Raw genomic sequence first — 22390 nt, forward strand, 5'->3', positions numbered from 1 at the left:
TATTGTAATATACAAAACATTATACAGTGTGTAATAAACCTTAAAACTTTAATTTAATACTGCAGTTTTATATCAGGTTGCGTTCTCAATCAGTGATTATGTAACAGCTTTAGATCGCAGCAGTCATGTGCCGTTGTGGTCTTTCCACGGTTTTCCTGCACAATCACTTGCAGATGAAACAGCTCTTTCCTTTGAGGATTAAGTGATTGTTCAGGAATACAGTGGAAAGACCACAGCAGCACAAGACTGCTGAGATTTAATGCTACTAAATGACTGTCTCATAAGACCCATTAGGACTTCATCTGTAGCCATCTAAGATCAGATTTATTACACACAATAGAAATGAACAGCTATTAGATGTAATGTAATTTAGGGTACTAAATGTTGTGTGTCTGCAGGCCTCAGCTGTATGTGTTCATCCTTACAACTAACCTTTAAGTGTATATGTAAGAAAAATGGGGAAAATGGACCAAGTAGAACTATGATTTGATATCATCATGCTTGTGTAGGTGTAATTGAACACAATTAACCAGATAATTGTTATAATTGGTGTATTTTACATGTGTTGCATTTCTTTTAGAAACAAATTATGATTAGATATTGCCTATGGTAAATCCATTGCTTGCCTTGTTCTCCAGGGCTGGAGATGCTCTTTGTAGGCAACCTGCACTATGGTTACTAGATAAGGCTAGGTTGACATTGCGTTAACAGCAGCCCGTTCAACACATACGTTAACGGGCTGCTGTTAACGCAAGTGCCGATATGTCCTCGCGCTAGCGCAGATAGAGCTAGCAGATGCTCTATCTGCGCTAGCAGTGATGGACCCGGAAACGCAGCAGCCCGCGTCCCAGGGTCCGTCACTCAATGACGGCACATCACTAGTGCACGCCCATTATGCGTCCAACATAGGACTTAATGGCGGTGTTAATGGACTATGGTTATGCCGCGGTGTAACGTAGTCCGTCTAACGGACGCCTCTAACGCAGTGTGAACCCAGCCTAAGGGTTCTGAAGGATGGAGTCCAATCTATTAACTGAGAATGCATTGTAAATATCTGAAGTAGTAAAGACAAGTTTGTACTCACAATTGTTCTATTTTTGCTTGTCATATAGTCCAATATTCTTCAAATATTTTTATTTTTTCAAATATTAATCAGCATTACTAACATTTTCTTTAATTAAATCAACATGCAGGTGAAAAACACTTATCTCTATGCAACAGTGTTTCATCAGAGGAACTTTTGACAACAGATGATGCTGGATCTGTAAATAGTTACAGAGAGGACTCAGGCATTGTGAGCTCCCCATCAGACAACACTTCACTAGATTTGCAAATTCATAGTAGCAAAAGAAAAGATAAAATTGAGAAACAGTTGAATGAATGCAAGACCCCTACAGGCAATGTGCACCCTGCCAGAGCTGGATCTTTTAACAGTGACGACTCATGGAGACTAAATACAAGGTAGGTATTTTATGCTTTAAAAACATCTGATGGTAATATAAGATATTGTATTTAATTTTGTATGATTTTTAAACAGAATGTTGCACACTTTGCTTAAATGGGTTATTTGGGAAAAGAAAAAAATGGAATTATAGAGTGGATATAAAAGGTCTACACACCCCTGTTAAAATGACAGGTTTTTGTCATGTAAAAAATAAACATACGAAAAAGATTTTGTTCAGAACATTGTCCTCCTTTAATGTCACCCATAATCTGTACAAATGCATTGACAAACAAACAAATCATTTTATGGGGAAAGTAAAAATAACAAAACTTTAATAATGTGGTTGTATAAGTGTGGACACCCTCTTATATTTGGGGATGTTTTTGTGTTCAGAATTAGGCAATCACATTTATTATACTCATGTTAAATAGTAGTCAGTACACAGCTGCCATAATGTAAAGTTATTCTGCTTAATCAAATATAAAGTTCAGCTATTTTAGTAGGATTTTCTTGACATTTTCTTAGTTGCATTTTACAGGAAATGCCATGGTCCATTAACATATTATAACACAACATAGGGATCTGATTGTTAAAAGTTATGTCAGGAGAAGGATGCAAAAACATTTCCAAGGCATAAGATATATCTTGGAATACTTTGAAACTGGTCATCATGAAATTGCTTAAATTTGGCACAATAGCTACGTTATCTAGAACTGGATGTCACTCAAAAATTTATGAAAATACAATTAGGCGATTGGTATTGGAGGCTGTCCAGAGGCTTGCAGAACCATTAAACGAGCTGTAGGAATTTTTGGCAAAGTTGTGTTCTGCATGTGACAACCATCTCTGATATTCTTCATTTGTCCGACCTTTGGGGTAAGTTGGCAAGACAAAAACCTTTATTTTTAACAAAGAAAAACATCCAAGTCTGGCTATGTTTTGTCAAAACCAACATCAAGTCTGCCAAAAGCATGGTCTGATGAGACTAAATTTCAATTTTTTGGCCATAATTTCAAAAGGTATATTTGGTGCAAAGCCAACACTGTGCATCACCAAAGGAACACTATAATCACAGTGAAGCATGGTGGAAGCAGCATTATGCTTTGAGGTTGTTTTTCAGCAGCTGTAACTGGGACTTTAGTTAAGGTGTAAGGAATTATGTATGAACTGTTCCAAATATCAGTCAATTTTACATCAAAACCTTCAGACCTCTCCTAAAAAGCTGAAGATGAAAAGAAATGTCATCTTTTAGCATTACAGCAACCCTAATCATACCTTCATATCAGCTGAATAATGGCTTCACCAGAAGAAGTTCAAAGTTCTGAAATGTCAGTGCCGGGAATGGCTGTCATGTGACCATAAGTATGCGATATACATACTCCCTGTCAGAATCCGACTAGACTGTTTCCAGCGCGCTTAATGTAAGTGAAGTGTGTTGCGCAAGACCACAAACAATCTAGTCAGATTCTGGCTGGGAGTATTTATGTCCCATAGTTGCGGGCACATGACCGCCGTTTCCAGCGCTGATACTGGGGAATCCTCACAGTCCGACTGTAGACTTGTCCTTTTAGACCGGACAACCCCTTTAAGACACACCTTCAGGAAATGTCTTTTTTAAAATAGATGAGCCATCATTACACAAGCCCATATATATTTGTCTTTCTCTATTTTTAAATAGTTATGTCATACATATTTAACTTTTACATTACTTAGAAATAGTGATGAGCGAATCTACTCGTTACTTGAGATTTCCCGAGCACGCTCGGGTGTCCTCCGAGTATTTTTTAGTGCTCGGAGATTTAGTTTTTATTGCAGCAGCTGAATGATTTACATCTGTTAGCCAGCATACTGTAAGTACATGTGGGGGTTGCCTGATTGCTAGGGAATCCCCACATGTACTTATGCTGGCTAACAGATGTAAATCATCCAGCTGCGGCAATAAAAACTAAATCTCCGAGCACTAAAAAATACTCGGATGACCCCCGAGCGTGCTCGGGAAATCTCGAGTAACGAGTATATTCGCTCATCACTACTTAGAAACAATGTTTTATATATTTGGAATGAAAAGTAAGAAAAACAAGCAAGCAGGATTCCCACCATAAAGATTCCCACCATTCATGACAAATCATTAAGCTCTGCCATCAATGTTTATGCAGTCCAACCAATATGTCCCTTGTTTTATGGCAGAACAAAGTGTTAACAGTGCTAGGAAAGCAACTTGGCATTTTTGATTGTGTTTGATTCCCTTGTCTATTTAAAGAGGCTTCATGTCTTACTTTTTCTAGTGATTACTGTGTGTCACATTGGCTGAACATCAGCAATCATTTGTAACGTTCTTTCTCAAATAATTGTCAGCAATGTTGGATCACGAAGAGTCTGCCGCACTGGTGTAGAAGTGCCTACGCCTCCCTCTGCAGTGAAAATTTAAGATAGAAACAAAATGAATATATAAGTAAATAAGTAAAAGCAATAGTGCATATAAATTACAGGGTACTTATTAAACACCATTTTTACTTTAAAAAAAAAAAAGCAGAAAAGCTAAAATCAAGGTGTACCCGAATCCCGACGTTCCTAACTTCTAATATTAATTTTAAACCTTACCATATGTCACAATGATGTCAATGTAAATAAGGGCCGAGGAGGGCCGAGTCCTGAATATGGATAACCAACAATGGGAAGCTATATAAACGTAATTCCTAGCTCAAAGAAAGGGAGGTCACACCCTTACTTGCACTGAGTGTATAAATCTGAAACTTAACCGAAAAAAATGAACTGGAGTATAAGTTGGTATACATGCAAAATATAGGAGCATGTTCACACTGGTCATCAAACAGACGAAACCCAAAGCAGAAACAAAATTAACATATACCCTGCAGTAAGTAAATAAGTAAAAGCAATAGTGCTTATAAATAATGTAGGGTTCTTAGTAAACCAGTTTTTGATTAAAAAAAAAAAAGTGTAAAAGCCATCCCACAAACGTAAAGGTGTGCTCAAATCAGGACAGTCCTAACGTACAGTCATGGCCAAAAGTATTGATACCCCTGCAATTCTGTCAGATAATACTCATTTTATTCCTGAAAATGATTGCAAACATAAATTATTTGGTATTATCATCTTTATTTAATTTGTCTTAAATGAAAAAACACAAAAAGAATTGTCCTAAAGCCAAATTGGATATAATTCCACAGCAAACATAAAAAGGGGGTGGACAAAAGTATTGGCACTGTTCAGAAAATCATGTGATGCTTCTCTAATTTGTGTAATTAACAGCACCTGTAACTTACCTGTGGCACCTAACAGGTGTTGGCAATAACTAAATCACACTTGCAGCCAGTTGACATGGATTAAAGTTGACTCAACCTCTGTCCTGTGTCCTTGTGTGTACCACATTGAGCATGGAGAAAAGAAAGAAGACCAAAGAACTGTCTGAGGACTTGAGAAACCAAATTGTGAGGAAGCATGAGCAGTCTCAAGTCCATCTCCAAAGACCTGAATGTTCCTGTGTCTAATGTGCACAGTGTCATCAAGAAGTTTAAAGCCCATGGCACTGTGGCTAACTTCCCTAGATGTGGACGGAAAAGAAAAATTGACAAGAGATTTCAACGCAAGATTGTGCGGATGTTGGATAAAGAACCTCGACTAACATCCAAACAAGTTCAAGCTGCCCTGCAGTCCAAGGGTACAACAGTGTCAACCTGTACTATCCGTCGGCATCTGAATGAAAAGGGACTGTATGGTAGGAGACCCAGGAAGACCCCACTTCTTACCCCGAGACATAAAAAAGCCAGGCTGGAGTTTGCCAAAACTTACCTGAAAAAGCCTAAAACGTTTTGGAAGAATTATATCTGGTCAGATGAGACAAAAGTAGAGCTTTTTGGGCAAAGGCATCAACATAGAGTTTACAGGAGAAAAAAAGAGGCATTCAAAGAAAAGAACACGGTCCCTACAGTCAAACATGGCGGAGGTTCCCTGATGTTTTGGGGTTGCTTTGCTGCCTCTGGCACTGGACTGCTTGACCGTTTGCATGGCATTATGAAGTGTGAAGACTACCAACAAATTTTGCAGCATAATGTAGGGCCCAGTGTGAGAAAGCTGGGTCTCCCTCAGAGGTCATGGGTCTTCCAGCAGGACAATGACACAAAAAAGCACTAGGAAATGGTTTGAGAGAAAGCACTGGAGACTTCTAAGGTGGCCAGCAATGAGTCCAGACCTGAATCCCATAGAACACCTGTGGAGAGATCTAAAAATGGCAGTTTGGAGAAGGCACCCTTCAAATATCAGGGACCTGGAGCAGTTTGCCAAAGAAGAATGGTCTAAAATTCCAGCAGAGCATTGTAAGAAACTCATTGATGGTTATCAGAAGTGGTTGGTCGCAGTTATTTTGGCTAAAGGTTGTGCAACCAAGTATTAGGCTGAGGGTGCCAATACTTTTGTCTGGCCCATTTCTGGAGTTTTGTGTGAAATGATCAATGTTTTGCTTTTTGCTTCATTCTCTTTTTTGTTTTTTCATTTAAGACAAATTAAATGAAGATAATAATACCAAATAATTTGTGTTTGCAATCATTTTCAGGAAGAAAATGAGTATTATCTGACAGAATTGCAGGGGTGTCAATACTTTTGGCCATGACTGTATAATATTATACCCTTATCATGTGTCATGATGACTGTTTCTAATATTAGAGATTAGGACCGTCCAGATTTGGGTACACCTTGATGTTGATGGGATGGCTTTTACACTTTTTTTTAAACAAAAACGGTCTTTCCTAGGTGCCCCATGTTATTTATATACACTATTGCTTTAACTTATTTACTTACAGCAGAGTATATGTTCATTTGGTTTCTATCTTAAGTTTTGTCTGTTTAATGGCCAGAGTGAACATGTTCCTATATTTTGCATGTATACCAACTTATACTTCAGTTAATTTTTTTCAGTTAACTCCCTCTGCAGTGAATTGTAGTTCAGCACCATTCAAATGGTTCTGGTTGCAGTTCCCAGCACAGACAGGTTTCCAGGAACACCATTGTGCAGGGAAAAATTAGAAAGGTACAAAATGCTAAACCAGCACTTTAGCTTCTACATTTCAAGCAAGTGTTTATAGAAAGCGATCCTAGGAAAATGCTATCAGCTTATTAGATGGGGTAAAGCCTTAAACAGAACCTTGTTGTCACGGGGCTCCGCGACAGAGAGGTTCCAGAGAACCGCAGCGCTCTGCGCCTCGTTCACACACAGTGAACAGAAGCTCTTCTCCTGTATTCTGACCTGGCTGCTTTGTGCCAGCAGTGCAGGAGTTAACCCTAAGTCAAAGATTAGCAGGAACGTACAGTTTACCTAAAGGACAGGCTGCTGGGGCATCCCCCTGCGCCTCTACCACCTCTCTCTCAAGATCCGAATTAATTGCGGTGACAATTACACCCTTCTGCAGTATAGGACCTGGCTCACAGTTATCCCCACCTCCTGGAAAACAACGGGATAACACATCGGCCTTGACATTCTTGCTTCCCGGCCTATACGTAATGTAGAAATTGAACCTGGCGAAGAACAGAGACCACCTAGCTTGCCTAGGTGTGAGACGCTTCGCAGGTTCTAAATACAACAGATTTTTGTGATCTGTGATCACCATGACTGGGTGAAGTGCTCCCTCCAAAAAATGGCGCCATTCTTCAAATGCCCATTTAATTGCCAACAGCTCCCTGTTACCAATATCATAATTCCTCTCAGTAGGAGATAATTTTTTCGAGAAAAATGCACATGGACGCCACTTACTCGGAGAAATCCCCTGAGACAATACAGCTCCCACCCCCACCTCAGAGGCATCCACCTCTACCACAAATGGCTGCGTGATGTCAGGCTGTATTAGGGTACGTTCACATTTGCGTTGTGCGGTGCTATGTCGGCGACGCAACGCACAACGCAAACCAAAACGCATGCAAAACGCATTGTTTTGCGACGCATGTGTCCTTTTTTGGCATGATTTTGGACGCAAGAAAATGCAACTTGCTGCGTCCTCTGCGCCCAGACGCGTGCGCCAAAAAAGACGCATGCGTCACAAAACGCAATGCAAAGCATGTCCATGCGCCCCCATGTTAAATGTAGGGGCGCATGACATATGCGTCGCCGCGGCTGCGCCCGATGCAGCCCGGCAGAATGCAAATGTGAACGTAGCCTAAGTATGGGTGCAGTGGAAAAACACTTCTTCAAAGTCTCAAAAGCCTGGCAGGCAGCACTGGACCAGGCAGAGAAGTCTGTGCCTCTCTTGGTCATATCTATTAAAGGTTTGGCTACTACTGAAAAGTCTTTAACAAATTTGCGATAGTAGTTTGCAAAACCTAAAATCCTCTGTAAGGCCTTAAGGTCCTCAGGATGCTCCCACTCCAGGACCGCCTTGACCCTAGCCGAATCCATACGAAATCCTGTGGAGGATAAAAAATAACCCAAGAACGGAATCTCTTTGACCGCGAACATGCATTTCTCAAGTTTGGCAAATAGTTTATTGTCCCTGAGTACCCGAAGGACCTGCCTTACATGAACCTGATGGGACTCAAGGTCAGGAGAATTAATTAAGATGTTATCGAGATATACCACCACAAACCTACCTATCAGATGACTAAGTATATCATTGACAATTCGTTGGAATACCGCAGGAGCACCACACAACCCAAAAGGCATGACCAGGTTCTCGTAATGTCCCTCTGGAGTATTAAACGTTGTTTTCCATTCATCCCCCTCATTCATCCGAATGAGATTATATGCCCCCATTATATGCTGGGTCTATATAGAAGAGGAGATTACAAAATCCACTTCAGCTGAGAGACCCAGCTCACAGCAACTCAGCAACAAGGTTAACTCCTGCACTGCTGGCACAAAGCAGCCAGGTCAGAATACAGGAGAAGAGCTTCTGCTCACTGTGTGTGAACGAGGCCCAGAGCGCTGCGGTTCTCTGGAACCTCTCTGTCGCGGAGCCCCGTGAGACTTGTATTCTGGTGACAAGCTTACAAGACAATGGTAAAAGACGTGGATTCTCTGTTTTGCTTATTTCATAATAGACATCTGTTATTACATACTGCAAGTAGGTTCCACCAAGAGAGACACAGCACTTTAAAGACTTTCTAGTTGCTGAGATTTTTTTCACAACATATAAAAACTTAAAATTTTCTTCTTAGCAACAAACTTAAAACTGCTATATTATCAGTATCCACTGTTACTAAATAGTGTCATCTATTGATAATCCCTCCACACCGGATAGTAAATGTGACCCTACATTTCTAAGGTTCTCTGTTCTGCTGCCTCTATCTCCCTTTCTGTTAGGCTCTTCATTTTTTCATCTCAAAGAGGTATGTGGATCATGACTCCCCTGCCCTTCCCATTCTTGCGATGGACACAGCACCGTCACCATCACTGCTTGTCCATCCCATTGCAATAAATAGGCATGGGAGGTGTGGTTCAAACTTTCCTCAGTGCTCCCCATGCTTCTGCTATCAGGCCCATGCCTCTTTTGGAGATGAAGAAAATGGGGCTGACAGCGAGGTAGCGGCAGCTGAGCAGGAGACCTTTAACATTTGACAGAAATTCTTTATTAAATGAAAACAAATGTCAGAGCTGATCCCTAAAGGTCTTCAGGGTCTGTAATCTCACCACTATTGAAAATATTGTAGAAATGTACTGATATATAAAAAAAATGTGAGTCAACTAACTCTACAATTCTACAGCTGTGTACGTTATCAGACATTACAACCATGAAAGATACAGAATTACCGTATATACTCGTGTATAAGCCAAGTTTTTGAGCACATTTTTTGTGCTGAAAATGCCCCCTCGGCTTATACACGAGTCACGATACAGAATGCCAGCAGGGAAGGAATGGGGGAGGCATGCAGATGGGCAGGGACGAGGAGGCATTCATACCAGGACAGGGAAGAGGGAGGCATGGATACAGGGACAGGGGAGGCATGGAGACAGGGATGGGGAGGCATTCATACCAGGACACGGAAAGGGGACAATGCATACCCGTCTTATACTCGGGTCAATAAGCTTACCCAGCTTTCTGTGGCAAAAGTAGGTGCCTCGACTTATACTCGGGTCGGCTTATACTCGAGTATATACGGTATATGTTTGCCAAACAGTAGGATATTATTATTCACTCTGTTAGACATGAAGCATTTAGGAGACAAGGTCCTTTGATCTCATGATGATAGAATATTTCAGAAGGAAGTGACATTGAGGATAAAGTTTATTACCGTAGATATTTCAATATTTTGTTCCTCTCAAACAATAGCGTAATCATAGAATAGTACAATTGACTGATCAGTTGTTCTCTGACCAAATAGAGAATGTTCTGCTAATGTTCTGACGAAGTAAAACATTTATTGGTTGTGTACTGTAGATATTGTGCGTAATCTTCTTATCCAAGTGCGGTTTGTGTCTGGAAAAGCCACCCTCTGCCTCTGTCTAGTTTCTGGCAGTCAGTATGGTAATTTTAAGTCTAGACAGACGCAGGGAAGAGAACATCATATCTTCATAACATGAACAACATACTCTTGATCCTGAACTGAAGCTCTATAAATCAGGTGTTTCTATACAATCTCTTGATTTTTTTCTTTTTGCCTTCTCATTTTTGCGTAAAAATGCCTTTGATATTACATTATTTGCTAAATGAGATCAATGAAAAAAAGATAATTAGTAAAATAAAGGAAGAGCAATTCATTTGACTGGTCTTATACTGTCAAATGTTAAAGTATTTTCCTTTTTCAGATTCTATTCAAGGCTACCACTCCTACATATGTTCTCTTTCTTCATGTCATAGAAGTACAGATACTAAAAATAATTCAGGATTGTTTTATTGCAGTCATCCTTGCAAAGCATTTGAAAATAAAAATCTTTTTCATTTATTTCTATTCACTTTGATTTACAGAAAAATGTAATACAAAATAACATTCCACTTACATTTAGATCCAAAAATAATTGGACAGTGACACAAGTTTTGGATTGTTATCTGTTTATCAAAACATATTAACATATTCAAGGTACAATTATATAATCAATATTGCCCTAAAGTGCAGGCTCTTGGCTTTAATTTGAGGGTATTCAGATTACAGTTCAAGAATTACAGTTATTTAAAATGCAGTTGCCTCTTTTTAAAAGGACCGAAGGTAATTGGACAACTATCTCTAAAGCTCTTTAATGGGCTGCTTGGGCTATTCCCTCATTAATCCATCATCAGTTTAGCAGGTGAAAGGCCTGAATCTGATTCAAGTTGTGGCATTTCCTTTTGGAAGCTGCTGCTGTGAACTGACAACCCAGTTTTGGAAAAGCATTCTTTGGACAGATGAAACTAAGATAAACCTGTATAAGAATGATGGGAAGAATAAAGTATGGCGAAGGCTTAGAACAGCTCATGAGCCAAAGCATACCACACTGGCTTTGAATAGCACTGGGACACTAGTGTTTATTGAGGATGTGACTGAAGACAGAAGCAGCCATATTAATTATGAAGTGCACAGGGTGATACTTTCTACTCAGATGTCAACCTAATACAGCAAGGTTGGTTCGACAGCTCTTGACAGTACAGATGGACAATGACCCAAAGCATGCTGCAAAAGCAACCCAGGAGAGTTTTAAGGCAAATAAGTGGAATATTCTGCACCAGATCTCAACCCCATTGAGCAGCATTTCACATGCTTAAGACAAACCTTAACGCAGAAAGACCCACAAAAAAGCAGCAAATGAAGTCAGCTGCAGTGAAGGCCTGGCAAAGCATCACAAAATAGGAATCCCAACGTTTGGTGATGTCCATGGCTTCCAAACTTCAGGCAGTCATTGCTTACAAAGAATTCTCTATAAAGTATTTAACATGAACATGTTATTTATGGTAGAGTTAATTTGTTTAATTAGTTTTGAACCCCTGAAATGAGGAGGCTTTGTATAAAAATGGTTGCAATTCCTAAACATTTCACAGGATATTTTTGTTCAAACCTTTAATTTAACCCTGAAAATCTAAACTTCTAGTTGTTTTTTGTTAAATAAAAATAGTGGCATGTAGAGACCAAATCAAAAACGTTTGTTCACTGTCCAAATATTTCTGGACCTAACTGTACATCTACATATTAAATAATGGTGAACTCCCTAGTCTAAAGCTGATATTACAATTTATTGCTCACAATTCCACTCTTAGAACTACTGATCTTTCTATGAGTAACCAAACTTCCTCTCTGGCTCTTAACAGTCAGTAGTGTAATGAAAATTAGCAATTTAATGTAAAATACACATAGTTACATGTTTTTGTTCTTAAGGGAACATTGTAAATTTAAAGGGCTTTAACAGGACTGTCATCTTAATGACTGATCCACTACATAGGTCAGTGTTCCCCAACTCCGGTCCACAAAAGCCACCAACAGGTCATGTTTTCAGGATTTCCTTAGTATTGCACAGGTGATAATTGCATTACCTGGACAGGCAAGCATTCAATCACCTGTGCAATACTAAGGAAATCCTGAAATCATGACCTGTTGGTGGCTCTTGAGGGCCGGAGTTGGGGAACACAGACATAGGTCATCAATATCATGTTAGAGGAGGTCTGACATGGGAACAAACATACTTGTCTTCATGCAAGCAAAACATGCAATGACTAGGCTGCTCAAATGATTTTCGTGCAAATTAATTATTGGGATGTCCATCTGTTCAGAACCAAGATGTGAACTGTGATATGGCAAAACTGTGGTAGCAAAGATCTGGTCTACACAAGTGTCTTGAATAAAATGGTACCGTAATTTATTTAGAGTAAAAGTTGCAATGAAAAAGGGATAAAGACAACACATAAAAAAATGTATACAGAAACTCCTATGAATATGAGACACAGGTTTTTACCTGTTTCAAAAGGTTGCAGTATTTCCATATAAATTCTGACTCACATCCCTGGAGTTTATACACATGCTCACATCAAAAAATGTTGAACATCAGTAATAATGAAAGAATTTGTAAGCAAAACATAAGCAATTTTTAGTTTTCAAAGATAATTCTGTCATAAAAGATTTTCAAGTTGTCTCATTTCCATGAGAACATCTTATCTATTGAACAGCTTCATCCAGAACTTTCTAAGAACAGAAATTTCAGGACAGTCCCTAAAAATAAGGCACTTTTGACCTGTCTGTTAAAAAATTGAAGACGTTAGTAATTTTTTTTATCTGAGTAAATTTACAGATTGTTTTGACTGTAATTATCAGAATTATGGGCTGTAGACAAGGGACACTTATAATTATAAAGGTTTATTATGTTTTTTCAAAGTGTCTATAAAAATATTGTCTCTCTGGGATTTTTTGATAAACTGACCAGAAAAAAATTAAAAAGTCAAGTTGGCAACCCTGCTGCTAATGACAGTTTAGCAAAAGTCTGGATTCCTTGATTGCAACCATTCTGGTTTGCTGTGCTACTTCCTGATTCATATTGATTTTATTCTACTTTAAATAGATTTGACATATGGGTTTAATGTTTAATTTTAACAGTTAATTAATATGCAAATAGAAACTAATATTTTTGCCAGGTCATGTTTACCAATAACTTTCAAAAAACCTATGACAGCTTTGCAATGCAAATTACTATATACTGCTGCAGAGACATACTAGATACTGTAGAATTCATGATAATCTTCATGCACTGGCACTTGTGAAGTAGCTATTTTAGGGAAAAGTTTATCAAACACTGAAGCAGACCATAATCAGTGGCTGGCTTCCAAGCCTGGCACTCACCCAAAGTATGCACGACTAAACAGAGCTTATTATCTGGCCCTGAAAGCTTACTAAACTAGGATCTAGTTCTGCAAAACGTCTCCTTACTGAGCACAAGTCCCTTAACTTTTAGGCTGCCGTCACACTAGCAGTGTTTGGTCAGTATTTTACATCAGTATTTGTAAGCCAAAACCAGGAGTGGAACAAATAGAGGAAAAGTATAATAGAAACATATGCACCACTTCTGCATTTATCACCCACTCCTGGTTTTGGCTTACAAATACTGATGTAAAATACTGACCAAATACTCCAGGCATGATGGCAGCCTTACTCTCAGCTTCATTCTGTGATTCAATGAACCTCCTTCATCTATCCAATGTTAGATTTATTTGGAAAAAGACTTTTTAAAAAACGAATATCCACCTTGTGTAGGAAGCCATATTTGTATCATTTGACTATATGATCGAAATAGGTGACAGATCTCTTTCATAGTGTTAAGACCCCTATAAAAATATGGTATTAAGTTTAAAGGGTTATCCGGGATTTTAGGAAATTTGCCTAACAGCAGGTCAAGTTATAATGTAATAAAATAACATAAAAATAGCATTTAATTTCACCATTAAAGAACTGTCCTTCTGATAGTCCTTAATGGTCCTGCAGCTGATCACATGCCATTCATCATTCGCATGAGTGATGCAGCCAATCACTAACCTCAGCAGTCATGTGACTGATGCATGGCATGTGACCAGTTGCAGAACTGGGACCACTGGACCACCAACTCTAGAGCAAATGGAAGTTATGTTATTGATTTAATGCTTGATTTTAGGAAATTTTCATAAAATCCAACAAAATCCTTTTAACGATCAACTTTAGTTAAAAAAATAATATTCAAAAAATAAAAACAGTATAAAAGTACATCCAGACACACACATTCAAATATAGGGAATTCTTTGGGCTCTCAAATATAATCCCTTATGTGTATGCACTAAAACGAAGCCTAAAATGATGAGAAACCACAGAGACAAGGGCCAGACGAAGTGCAAAGTGAGTGATTCCATTGGGGTTTTCATCTGAATTGGATTTTTTGGTGATTAACACGGAAACCCCAATGTAAGTGCTCAGTGGAGAGCACAGGATAAACATAAGCCAAGCTTTATTCCGATTTTTGAGAGGCAGAATTAACAAATAAACAGCAGTTAAAGAATTTATATGTTTTTTTAATGTGTTCCTAATTTTACACTCTAAAAATGCTTTTAACCCTTTTCCGACATCGGGCGTAATACAACGCATAATACAACGCCAATGTCAGACTCCCTCTCTTTGATGTGGGCTCCAGCACTGAGCCCACATATTTTCTGGCACATGTCAGCTGTTTTGAACAGCTGACATGTGTCTCAAACAGCCATGGGTGGAATCGCGATCCACCCGTGGCTGTTAACTAGTTTATTGCCGCTGTCAATCTCTGACAGCGGCATTTATTTCACGCTTCTGGCAAACATGCCGGAAATCCTGCCCATCGGTGACCCCGTCACGTGATCGCAGGTCACCAATGGGTTGGCACGAAAACAAGAGGTCTCCAGTAGACCTCTATGAGTGCCACTGCCGGATTGCTATGAGCGCCACCCGGTGGACGTCGCTCATAGCAAGTGAGCAATTCTGCTACATACAGGCGATCTGATCTTCGCCTGTATGTAGCAGAGCCGATCAGACAACTGCAGCTTCTAGTCTCCCATAGAGACTATTGAAGCATGCAAAAAGTAAAAAAGTTTTTAAAAATATAAAAAAAATCTAAAAGTTCAAATCACCCCCATTCAAAATAAAACAATAAAAAAAATCAAACATACACATATTTGTACTGCTGCATTCAGAATTGCCCAATCTATCAATATAAAAAAGAATTAACCCGAACGCTAAACAGCGTAACGAGAAAAAAGTAAAAACTACTGAATTAAGTTTTTTGGTTGCCGCAACATCGCACTAATAAAATGAAAAAAATGAAAATGAAAAACAAAAAATACCTCTGGTCGTTAAGGGGTTAAAAAGATTGTCAACATATCCTGACAGCTATCATTTTTTTTTAGATGAACAGATGTAGGAGAGCTTATTTTGTAGATTTTTCTTGGGGCACATTTTTATTCACATTTTCCAACTGTTGAAAGAACAAAAAACATCAATTCAGTTATTGTTTTTATATTGTTTGGGGGTGCAATTGTTCCTCCATGTGGTATGAATAAATAGCAATATCAGATTTATAAGACTTTTAAGTCTCTGCTACTTTTGCATACTAAAAACAATATTTTACAAAACAATTTCTCCAAAAGAGCCATATTAGGGTTTGTTTTTTGTGGGATGATTTGGCATTTTCATTATACATCTTTCTTTAAAATGACTTTTTGATCGCTTTTTATTTCTTTATTTACATTTTTTGTGAGTCAGTATGATGAAATTGCTACATTTTATGATTTCTTTTCTTACTTTTTTTATGAGTTTTTCTTACACATTTTGTTTATTTTTTTTTTTAGGCCACATTCACACATTCAGTATTTGGTCAGTATTTTACATCAGTATTTGTAAGCCAAAACAAGGCATTGAACAATCAGAGGAAAAGTATAATAGAAACATGTCACCACTCCTGTTTTTCTCACCCACTCCTGGTTTTGATTCTTAAAATATGGATGTGACCCAAGTCTCACTGTGTGACATGAATTTTTTTAAATTTTATTGCTTATCTCATTAAACCTGTCAGTTTTTCACTGATACATACAGTTTGACCCTTATTGCAGGGTCTAAAAGGCCACCATTCCCCGAAGTTATCAGATGATCTCTCATTTTGATAGCAGATATCAGCACCCACGATGACGTGGAGCCAATAGTGTTAAAAAGGGAGCTCTCTTTTAACCATTTGAATGCCGCTGTTACAGTTGACAGCGGTATTTAAGGGGTTAATCAGCAGTGTTCGGTGCCAAAACTGGTCTAGACCAATGACGTAGGGTGTCAGCTGTCATATACAACTGAAACCCACTGCATTTTTGCTTACTGAGGAGCACTACCCACTTATTCCCCACTGAGGAATAGGGCTACTTTATGACCACCGTGAAAAGGCGTCTCAGCGGTCGGTCAGGGGCTAATAATGCTATCCTGTTGTAACCCTTATACTGTCAATTTACTATACTTGCATCTCTTATGCTCCCAATAATGTGCTACTTCATTCTTGATACTGTACTGCAGAAATAACAGTGCCCCCACAAGCATAGAAATCTTACAGATAGTGACCTCATAAGATATAATGCCATTACACATAGTGCTCTTACACATAGTGACCGCAAAAGCTATTATGCCTTCACTCAGGGCCCCAAGTTAGGGTTACTCTAAGTAATAGAGTAATGTAGACTCCAACATGGTATGTCACAGGCAATAGGTCAAATAAGGCCTACTGCAACATCTTTCTTCATCTTTGTCTCTGTTTCTTCCAATGTTCTCAGGATTCCTAGTCGATGAAAGCAGGCATTCCTAACAGTCTCCCATGCTGGTTCTTGCCTCAAGCTTTGTAATGTCTGCGATCTGATGAGGGCAGGTATATTCAGTTTAGTATGGTGTTGTGAATTCCGCTCTTGGGCTCCCTCCGGTGGTTGTAAGTGGCACTTTTGTGAGTTCTGCTCTTGGGCTCCCTCTTGTGGTTTCTAGTGGTATGGCTGCTCCTTGGAGTTAGCAGTCATCAGCTGCCTCCACTTATCGTCCGCTATTTAAGTCTGGCTCTTTCTTCACCCTGTGCCACTTGTCAATGTTTCCTGGCTGGATTCACATCTCTGCTTGGATTCTCCTGGTTTCCTGACCAGTTCTGCAAAGATAAGTTCTGGCTTTGCTCATTTCAGTCCACATGTTGTGGACTTATTGTTCTGTGCTTTCTATATTTGTCCAGCTTGTCAGTATGGATTTTTTTCTGTTAGCTGGAAGCTCTGGGAAGCAGATTTACCCTCCACACCTTTAGTCAGGTGTGGAGATTTTGTAAACTCTGTGTGGATTGTTTTGTAGTTTTTATACTGACCGCACAGTATCCTTTCCTGTCCTATCTATCAAGCTAGACTGGCCTCCTGTGCTAAAATCTGATTTAATTTCTGCGTATGTTATTTTCCCCTCCTCTCACCGTCAATATTTGTGGGAGGCTATCTTTCCTTTGGGGATTTTCTCTGAGGCAAGATAGGTTTCCTGTTTCCATCTTTAGGGGAAGTTAGATCTTAGGCTGTGCCGAGGGGTCTAGGGAGCGTCAGGTACCCCCCACAGCTATTTTTAGTTGCTAGGTTCAGGGTTTGCAGTCAGTACAGATACCACCTCCTTCAGAGCTTGTCTCATGTTGTTCCTAAACCACCAGATCATAACAGTATGGCCATCCTGGTGTGTTTACTGTTCTGGTTAGCCTCTCTTCATACACATGGCATGTTTACATTGGATATTTGTATTGTATTACTGCCATGTGATTTTATTACACTATAATATGTAGGGCTTTACATTTTCTATTAACACTATGTGTCTAATGCACAGCCAGTTTATTTGCTGAAGAATTGAATACAAATCTTTTATACCATACCCATATCTGATACGTTTTCCATGAACTTTCTTTGGTATGAAGTTCCTCACATATTTTAATGTAATTCTTTTCTGATATTTAATACTTTAACTCCTTAGTTACTGAGCAAATTTTTTACCTTAATGACCATTCCACATTTTTGAAACCTGACCAGTGTAACTTCATGTGGTAATAACTCTGGAATGCTTCATTGTGTGCAAGTGATTCTGAGATGGTTTTTTTGTGACACATTGTACCGTATGTTAGTGGTAAATTTAGGTCAATATGTTTTGCATTTATTTGGAAAAAATTGGACTTTGCAATTTTCAAACTTTCAATCTTTATATCCCCAAACCAATAACAAAAAAATGACTAGCACTTCCAAATCAGAACACTGGTGTTTACAGGTGTGAACTAAGAGTAGCTATCTCTATGTACAGTTGCGCTCGAAAGTTAACATCCCCCGGCAGAATTTTTTCTTTCTTGGCCTCTTTTCAGAGAATATGAATGATAACAGCAAAACTTTTTCTCCACTCATGGTTAGTGGTTGGGTGAAGCCATTTATTGCCAAACTACTGTGTGTTCTCTTTTTAAATCATGACTACAGCCAAAAACATCCAAATGACCCTGATCAAAAGTTTACATGCCCTGGTGATTTTGGCCTGATAACATGCACAGAAGTTGACACAAATGGATTTGAATGGCTACTAAAGTTAACATCCTCACCTGTGATCTGTTTGCTTGTAATCAGTGTGTGCCTAAAAGCTGAGTGAGTTTCTGGGATCCAGACACAGTCTTGCATCTTTCATCCAGCCACTGATGTTTCGGATTGTGAGTCTTGGGGAAAGCAAAAGAAATGTGAATAGATCTACGGGAAAAGGTAGTTGAACTGTATAAAACAGGAAAGGGATACAAAAGATATCCAAGGAATTAAATGCCAGCCAGCAGCGTTCAAACTGTGAGTAACAAATGGAAAATTAGGTGCTCTGTAAAAACAAAACCACGATCAGGTAGACCAACAAAAATGTTGTCCACAACTTACAGGAAAATTGCTCGGGATGCAAAGAAAAACCCACAAATAACATCAAATGAAATACAGGACTCTCTGAAAACTAGCGGTGTGGCTGTTTCAAGAAGCACAATATGGAGGCACTTGAAGAAAAATGGGCTGCATGGTCGAGTCGCTAGAAGAAAGCCATTATTGCGCTAATGCCATACAGTATCTCACCTACAATATGCAAAACAGCACAGAGATAAGCCTCAAATCTTGTGGAACAAGGTAATTTGGAGTGATGACACCAAAATTGAACTTTTTGGCCACAACCATAAATGTTACATTTGGAAAGAGGTCAACAAGGCCTATGATGAATGGAACACCATTCCTACTGTAAAGCACAGAGGTGGATCGCTGATATTTTGGGTATGTGTGAGCTACAAAGGTACAGGATACTTGGTCAAAGTTGAAGGAAAGATGAATGCAGCACGTTATTAGCAAATACTGGAGGCAAATTTGCAATCAGCCCATAAGCAGAGCATGGGACGTACTTGGACGTTCCAACATGACATTGATCCAAAACACAAGGCCAAGTCGACCTGTCATTGGCTACAGCAGAACAAAGTGAAGGTTCTGGAGTGTCCATCTCAGTCTCCTGACCTCAATATCATTGATCCACTCTGGGGAGATCTCAAGCGTGCAGTTCATGCTGGACAGCCCAGGAACTTACAGGTACTAGAGGCTTTTTGCCAAAAAGAGTGGGCAGCATTACCATCTGAGAAAATAAAGAACCTCATCCACAATTACCACAAAAGACTTCAAGCTGTCATTGATGTTAGAGGGGGGCAATACACAGTATTAAGAAATGGGGTATGTAAACTTTTGATCAGGGTCATTTGGATGTTTTGGGTTGTCATTATGATTTAAAAAGAGAAAACACAGTAGTTTGACAATAAATGGCTTCACCCAACCACTAACCATGAGTGGATTAAAAGTTTTGGTGTTATCATTCATATTCCCTGAAAAAAGGCCAAGAAGGCAAAAATTCTGCCAGGGTATGTAAACTTTTGAGCACAACTGTATAACAAACAAGTAAAGTTGCACTGTAGTGCTAAAGCATTTAAATATGAAATATATTTAAAATACTGTTTTAGCACAAAATGTATAATTTTATAAAAATTTTTTACCAAACTTGATAGTACCCCATATGTAACCACATATGTGACCTCATATGCACACTACTGTTTCAGCACACAGCAGGGTCAGATGGGTAGGAGCACTACTTGGCTTTTAGAATGCAGATTTCATTTGAATAGATTGTGATCTCCATTTGCTGAGCCAACTTCACTGTTTAAGAATTTCATCTGGGGTTTAGTGAATAATAATAATAATAATTAATAATCTTTATTTTTACATAGCGCTAACATATTCCGCAGCGCTTTACAGGTTGCACACATTATCAGCGCTGTCCCTGTTGGGGCTCACAATCTAAATTCCCTATCAGTATGTCTTTGGAGTGAATATTTTGAACCCACAGGCACATCACAAAATTTTATAATATTGGGACATATAAATCTAGCATTTTGGTTATAAAAATGTAATTTTTGTAGTTGCTGCAAATTTGTCAGGTACACAAGGATTTATAGTTGTAACTGGACCCCACAATTTATTGCGCAATTTATCCAGAACACAGTGATGCCCCATATGTCATCAGAAGCTACTGTTAGGCCACATGTCAGGGCTGAGGCGGAATAAGCGCTATTTGGCTTTTGAAGAACTGATTTTGCTAGAATAGTTTGCGGCCTATATTTGCTGAGCTGTTTTTATGCCTCTCGGTGGTCATTAAAGGATAACTTATTATTTATAGGTTTTGATGGCTATATTTGTGTCAAAAAACCTATAAAGAGTTCAGCACAGTCCTAGGAAACTAGAATTTAATAACAAGTCATGGGAATAAAATATAAAGAGGTTGCTCTTGTTCATAGGTTTAACCCCTGAATCCCATATCACGTACTATCCCATTGAGGTGACCTGGGACTTAATTCTCAGTGACGGGATAGTACGTCATAGTCGATCGGCCGCGCTCCTGGGGGGAGCGCGGCCGTTCGCCGCTGGGTGTCAGCTGATTATTACAGCTGACATCCGACACTACGTGCCAGGAGCAATCACGGACCGCTCCCGGCACATTAACCTTCGGCACATTGAGATCAAAGATGATCGCAGTGTTTCGGCAGCACAGGGCAGCATCGCGCAGGGTCTGCGTGCTTCCCTGAGACCCTCGGAGCAACGCGATGTGATCGCATTACTTCGAGGGTCTTCTACCTCCTCCTCCCTGCAGGCCCGGATCCAAAATGGCCGCGGGGGCCTTCTGAGTCCTCAGAGCAGGCGCCGGAAAGCCTCCCTGCATTGCCTGTGTGATCTCTGATCTGACACAGTGCACTGCAAAGTGTCAGATCAGCGATTTGTCACTATACAGTGATGCCTCCCCCTGGAGCAATGGAAAAAAGTAAAAAAAAAAAAAAATTACATGTGTTAAAAAAAAACCTAAATAAAGAAAAAAATACATATTGTTCCAATAAATACATTTCCTTATCTTAATAAAAAAAACAATAAAAGTACACATATTTAGTATCATCGCGTCCGTAACGACCCGATCTATAAAACTGTCCTACTAGTTAAGCCCTTCAGTGAACACCGTAAAAAAAGAGGCAAAAAATAACGCTTTATTATCATACTGCCGAACAAAAAGGGGAATAATACGCGATCAAAAAGACGGATATAAATAACCATGGTACCGCTGAAAACTTCATCTTTTCCCTCAAAAAACGAGCTGCCATACAGCATAATCAGCGAAAAAATAAAAAAGTTATAGTCCTCAGAATAAAGTGATGCAAAAATAATTATTTTTTATATAAAATACTTTTTATCGTATAAAAGCGCCAAAACATAAAAAATGATATAAATGAGGAATCGCTGTAATGGTACTGACCCGAAGAATAAAACTGCTTTATCAATTTTACCAAAGGTGGAACGGTATAAACGCTCCCCCCTCCCCCCCAAAAAAATCATGAATAGCTGGTTTTTGGTCATTCTGTCTCACAAAAATCAAAATAAAAAGCGATCAAAAAATGTCACATTCCCGAAGATGGTACCAATAAAAATGTCAACTCGTCCTGCAAAAAAACAAGACCTCACATGAGTCTGTGGACCAAAATATGAAAAAATTACAGCTCTCAAAATGTGGAGACGCAAAAACTATTTTTTTGCAATAAAAAGCGTCTTTTAGTGTGTGACGGCCGCCAATCATAAAAATCCACTAAAAAAATCCGCCATAAAAGTAAATCAAACCCCCCTTCATCACCCCCTTAGTTAGGGAAAAATAATAAGGGTTGGAGCTAAAGTTAGGGTTAGATTTGGGGCTACAGTTAGGGTTGGGGCTACAGTTAGGGTTGGGGCTAAAGTTAGGGTTAGGACTAAAGTTAATGTTGGGGCTACAGTTAGGGTTGGGGCTAAAGTTAGGGTTGGGGCTACCGTTAGGGTTGGGGCTACAGGTAGGATTGGAGCTACAGTTAGGGTTGGGGCTAAAGTTAGGGTTAGGGTTGGGGCTAAAGCTAGGGTTAGGGCTAAAGTTAGGGTTGGGGCTAAAGCTAGGGTTAGGGTTGGGGCTAAA

The 22390-nt window shown here is 39.2% G+C and overlaps 1 protein-coding gene across 4 annotated transcripts in view; it reads left to right on the forward strand.

Moving 5' to 3' along the window:
- Positions 1-22390, forward strand: part of COBL (cordon-bleu WH2 repeat protein) — a 641622-nt gene that overhangs the window by 514740 nt on the left and 104492 nt on the right. For all 4 annotated transcript variants that reach the window (XM_069730332.1, XM_069730335.1, XM_069730331.1 and 1 more), the window contains one exon: positions 1194-1461. In XM_069730332.1, coding sequence (XP_069586433.1) covers positions 1194-1461 — 268 coding nt within the window. The remainder of the gene's footprint in view (positions 1-1193; positions 1462-22390) is intronic.

This window comes from Ranitomeya imitator, chromosome 6 (assembly GCF_032444005.1).
Source record: "Ranitomeya imitator isolate aRanImi1 chromosome 6, aRanImi1.pri, whole genome shotgun sequence".
NCBI classification, from domain to species: Eukaryota; Metazoa; Chordata; class Amphibia; order Anura; family Dendrobatidae; genus Ranitomeya; species Ranitomeya imitator.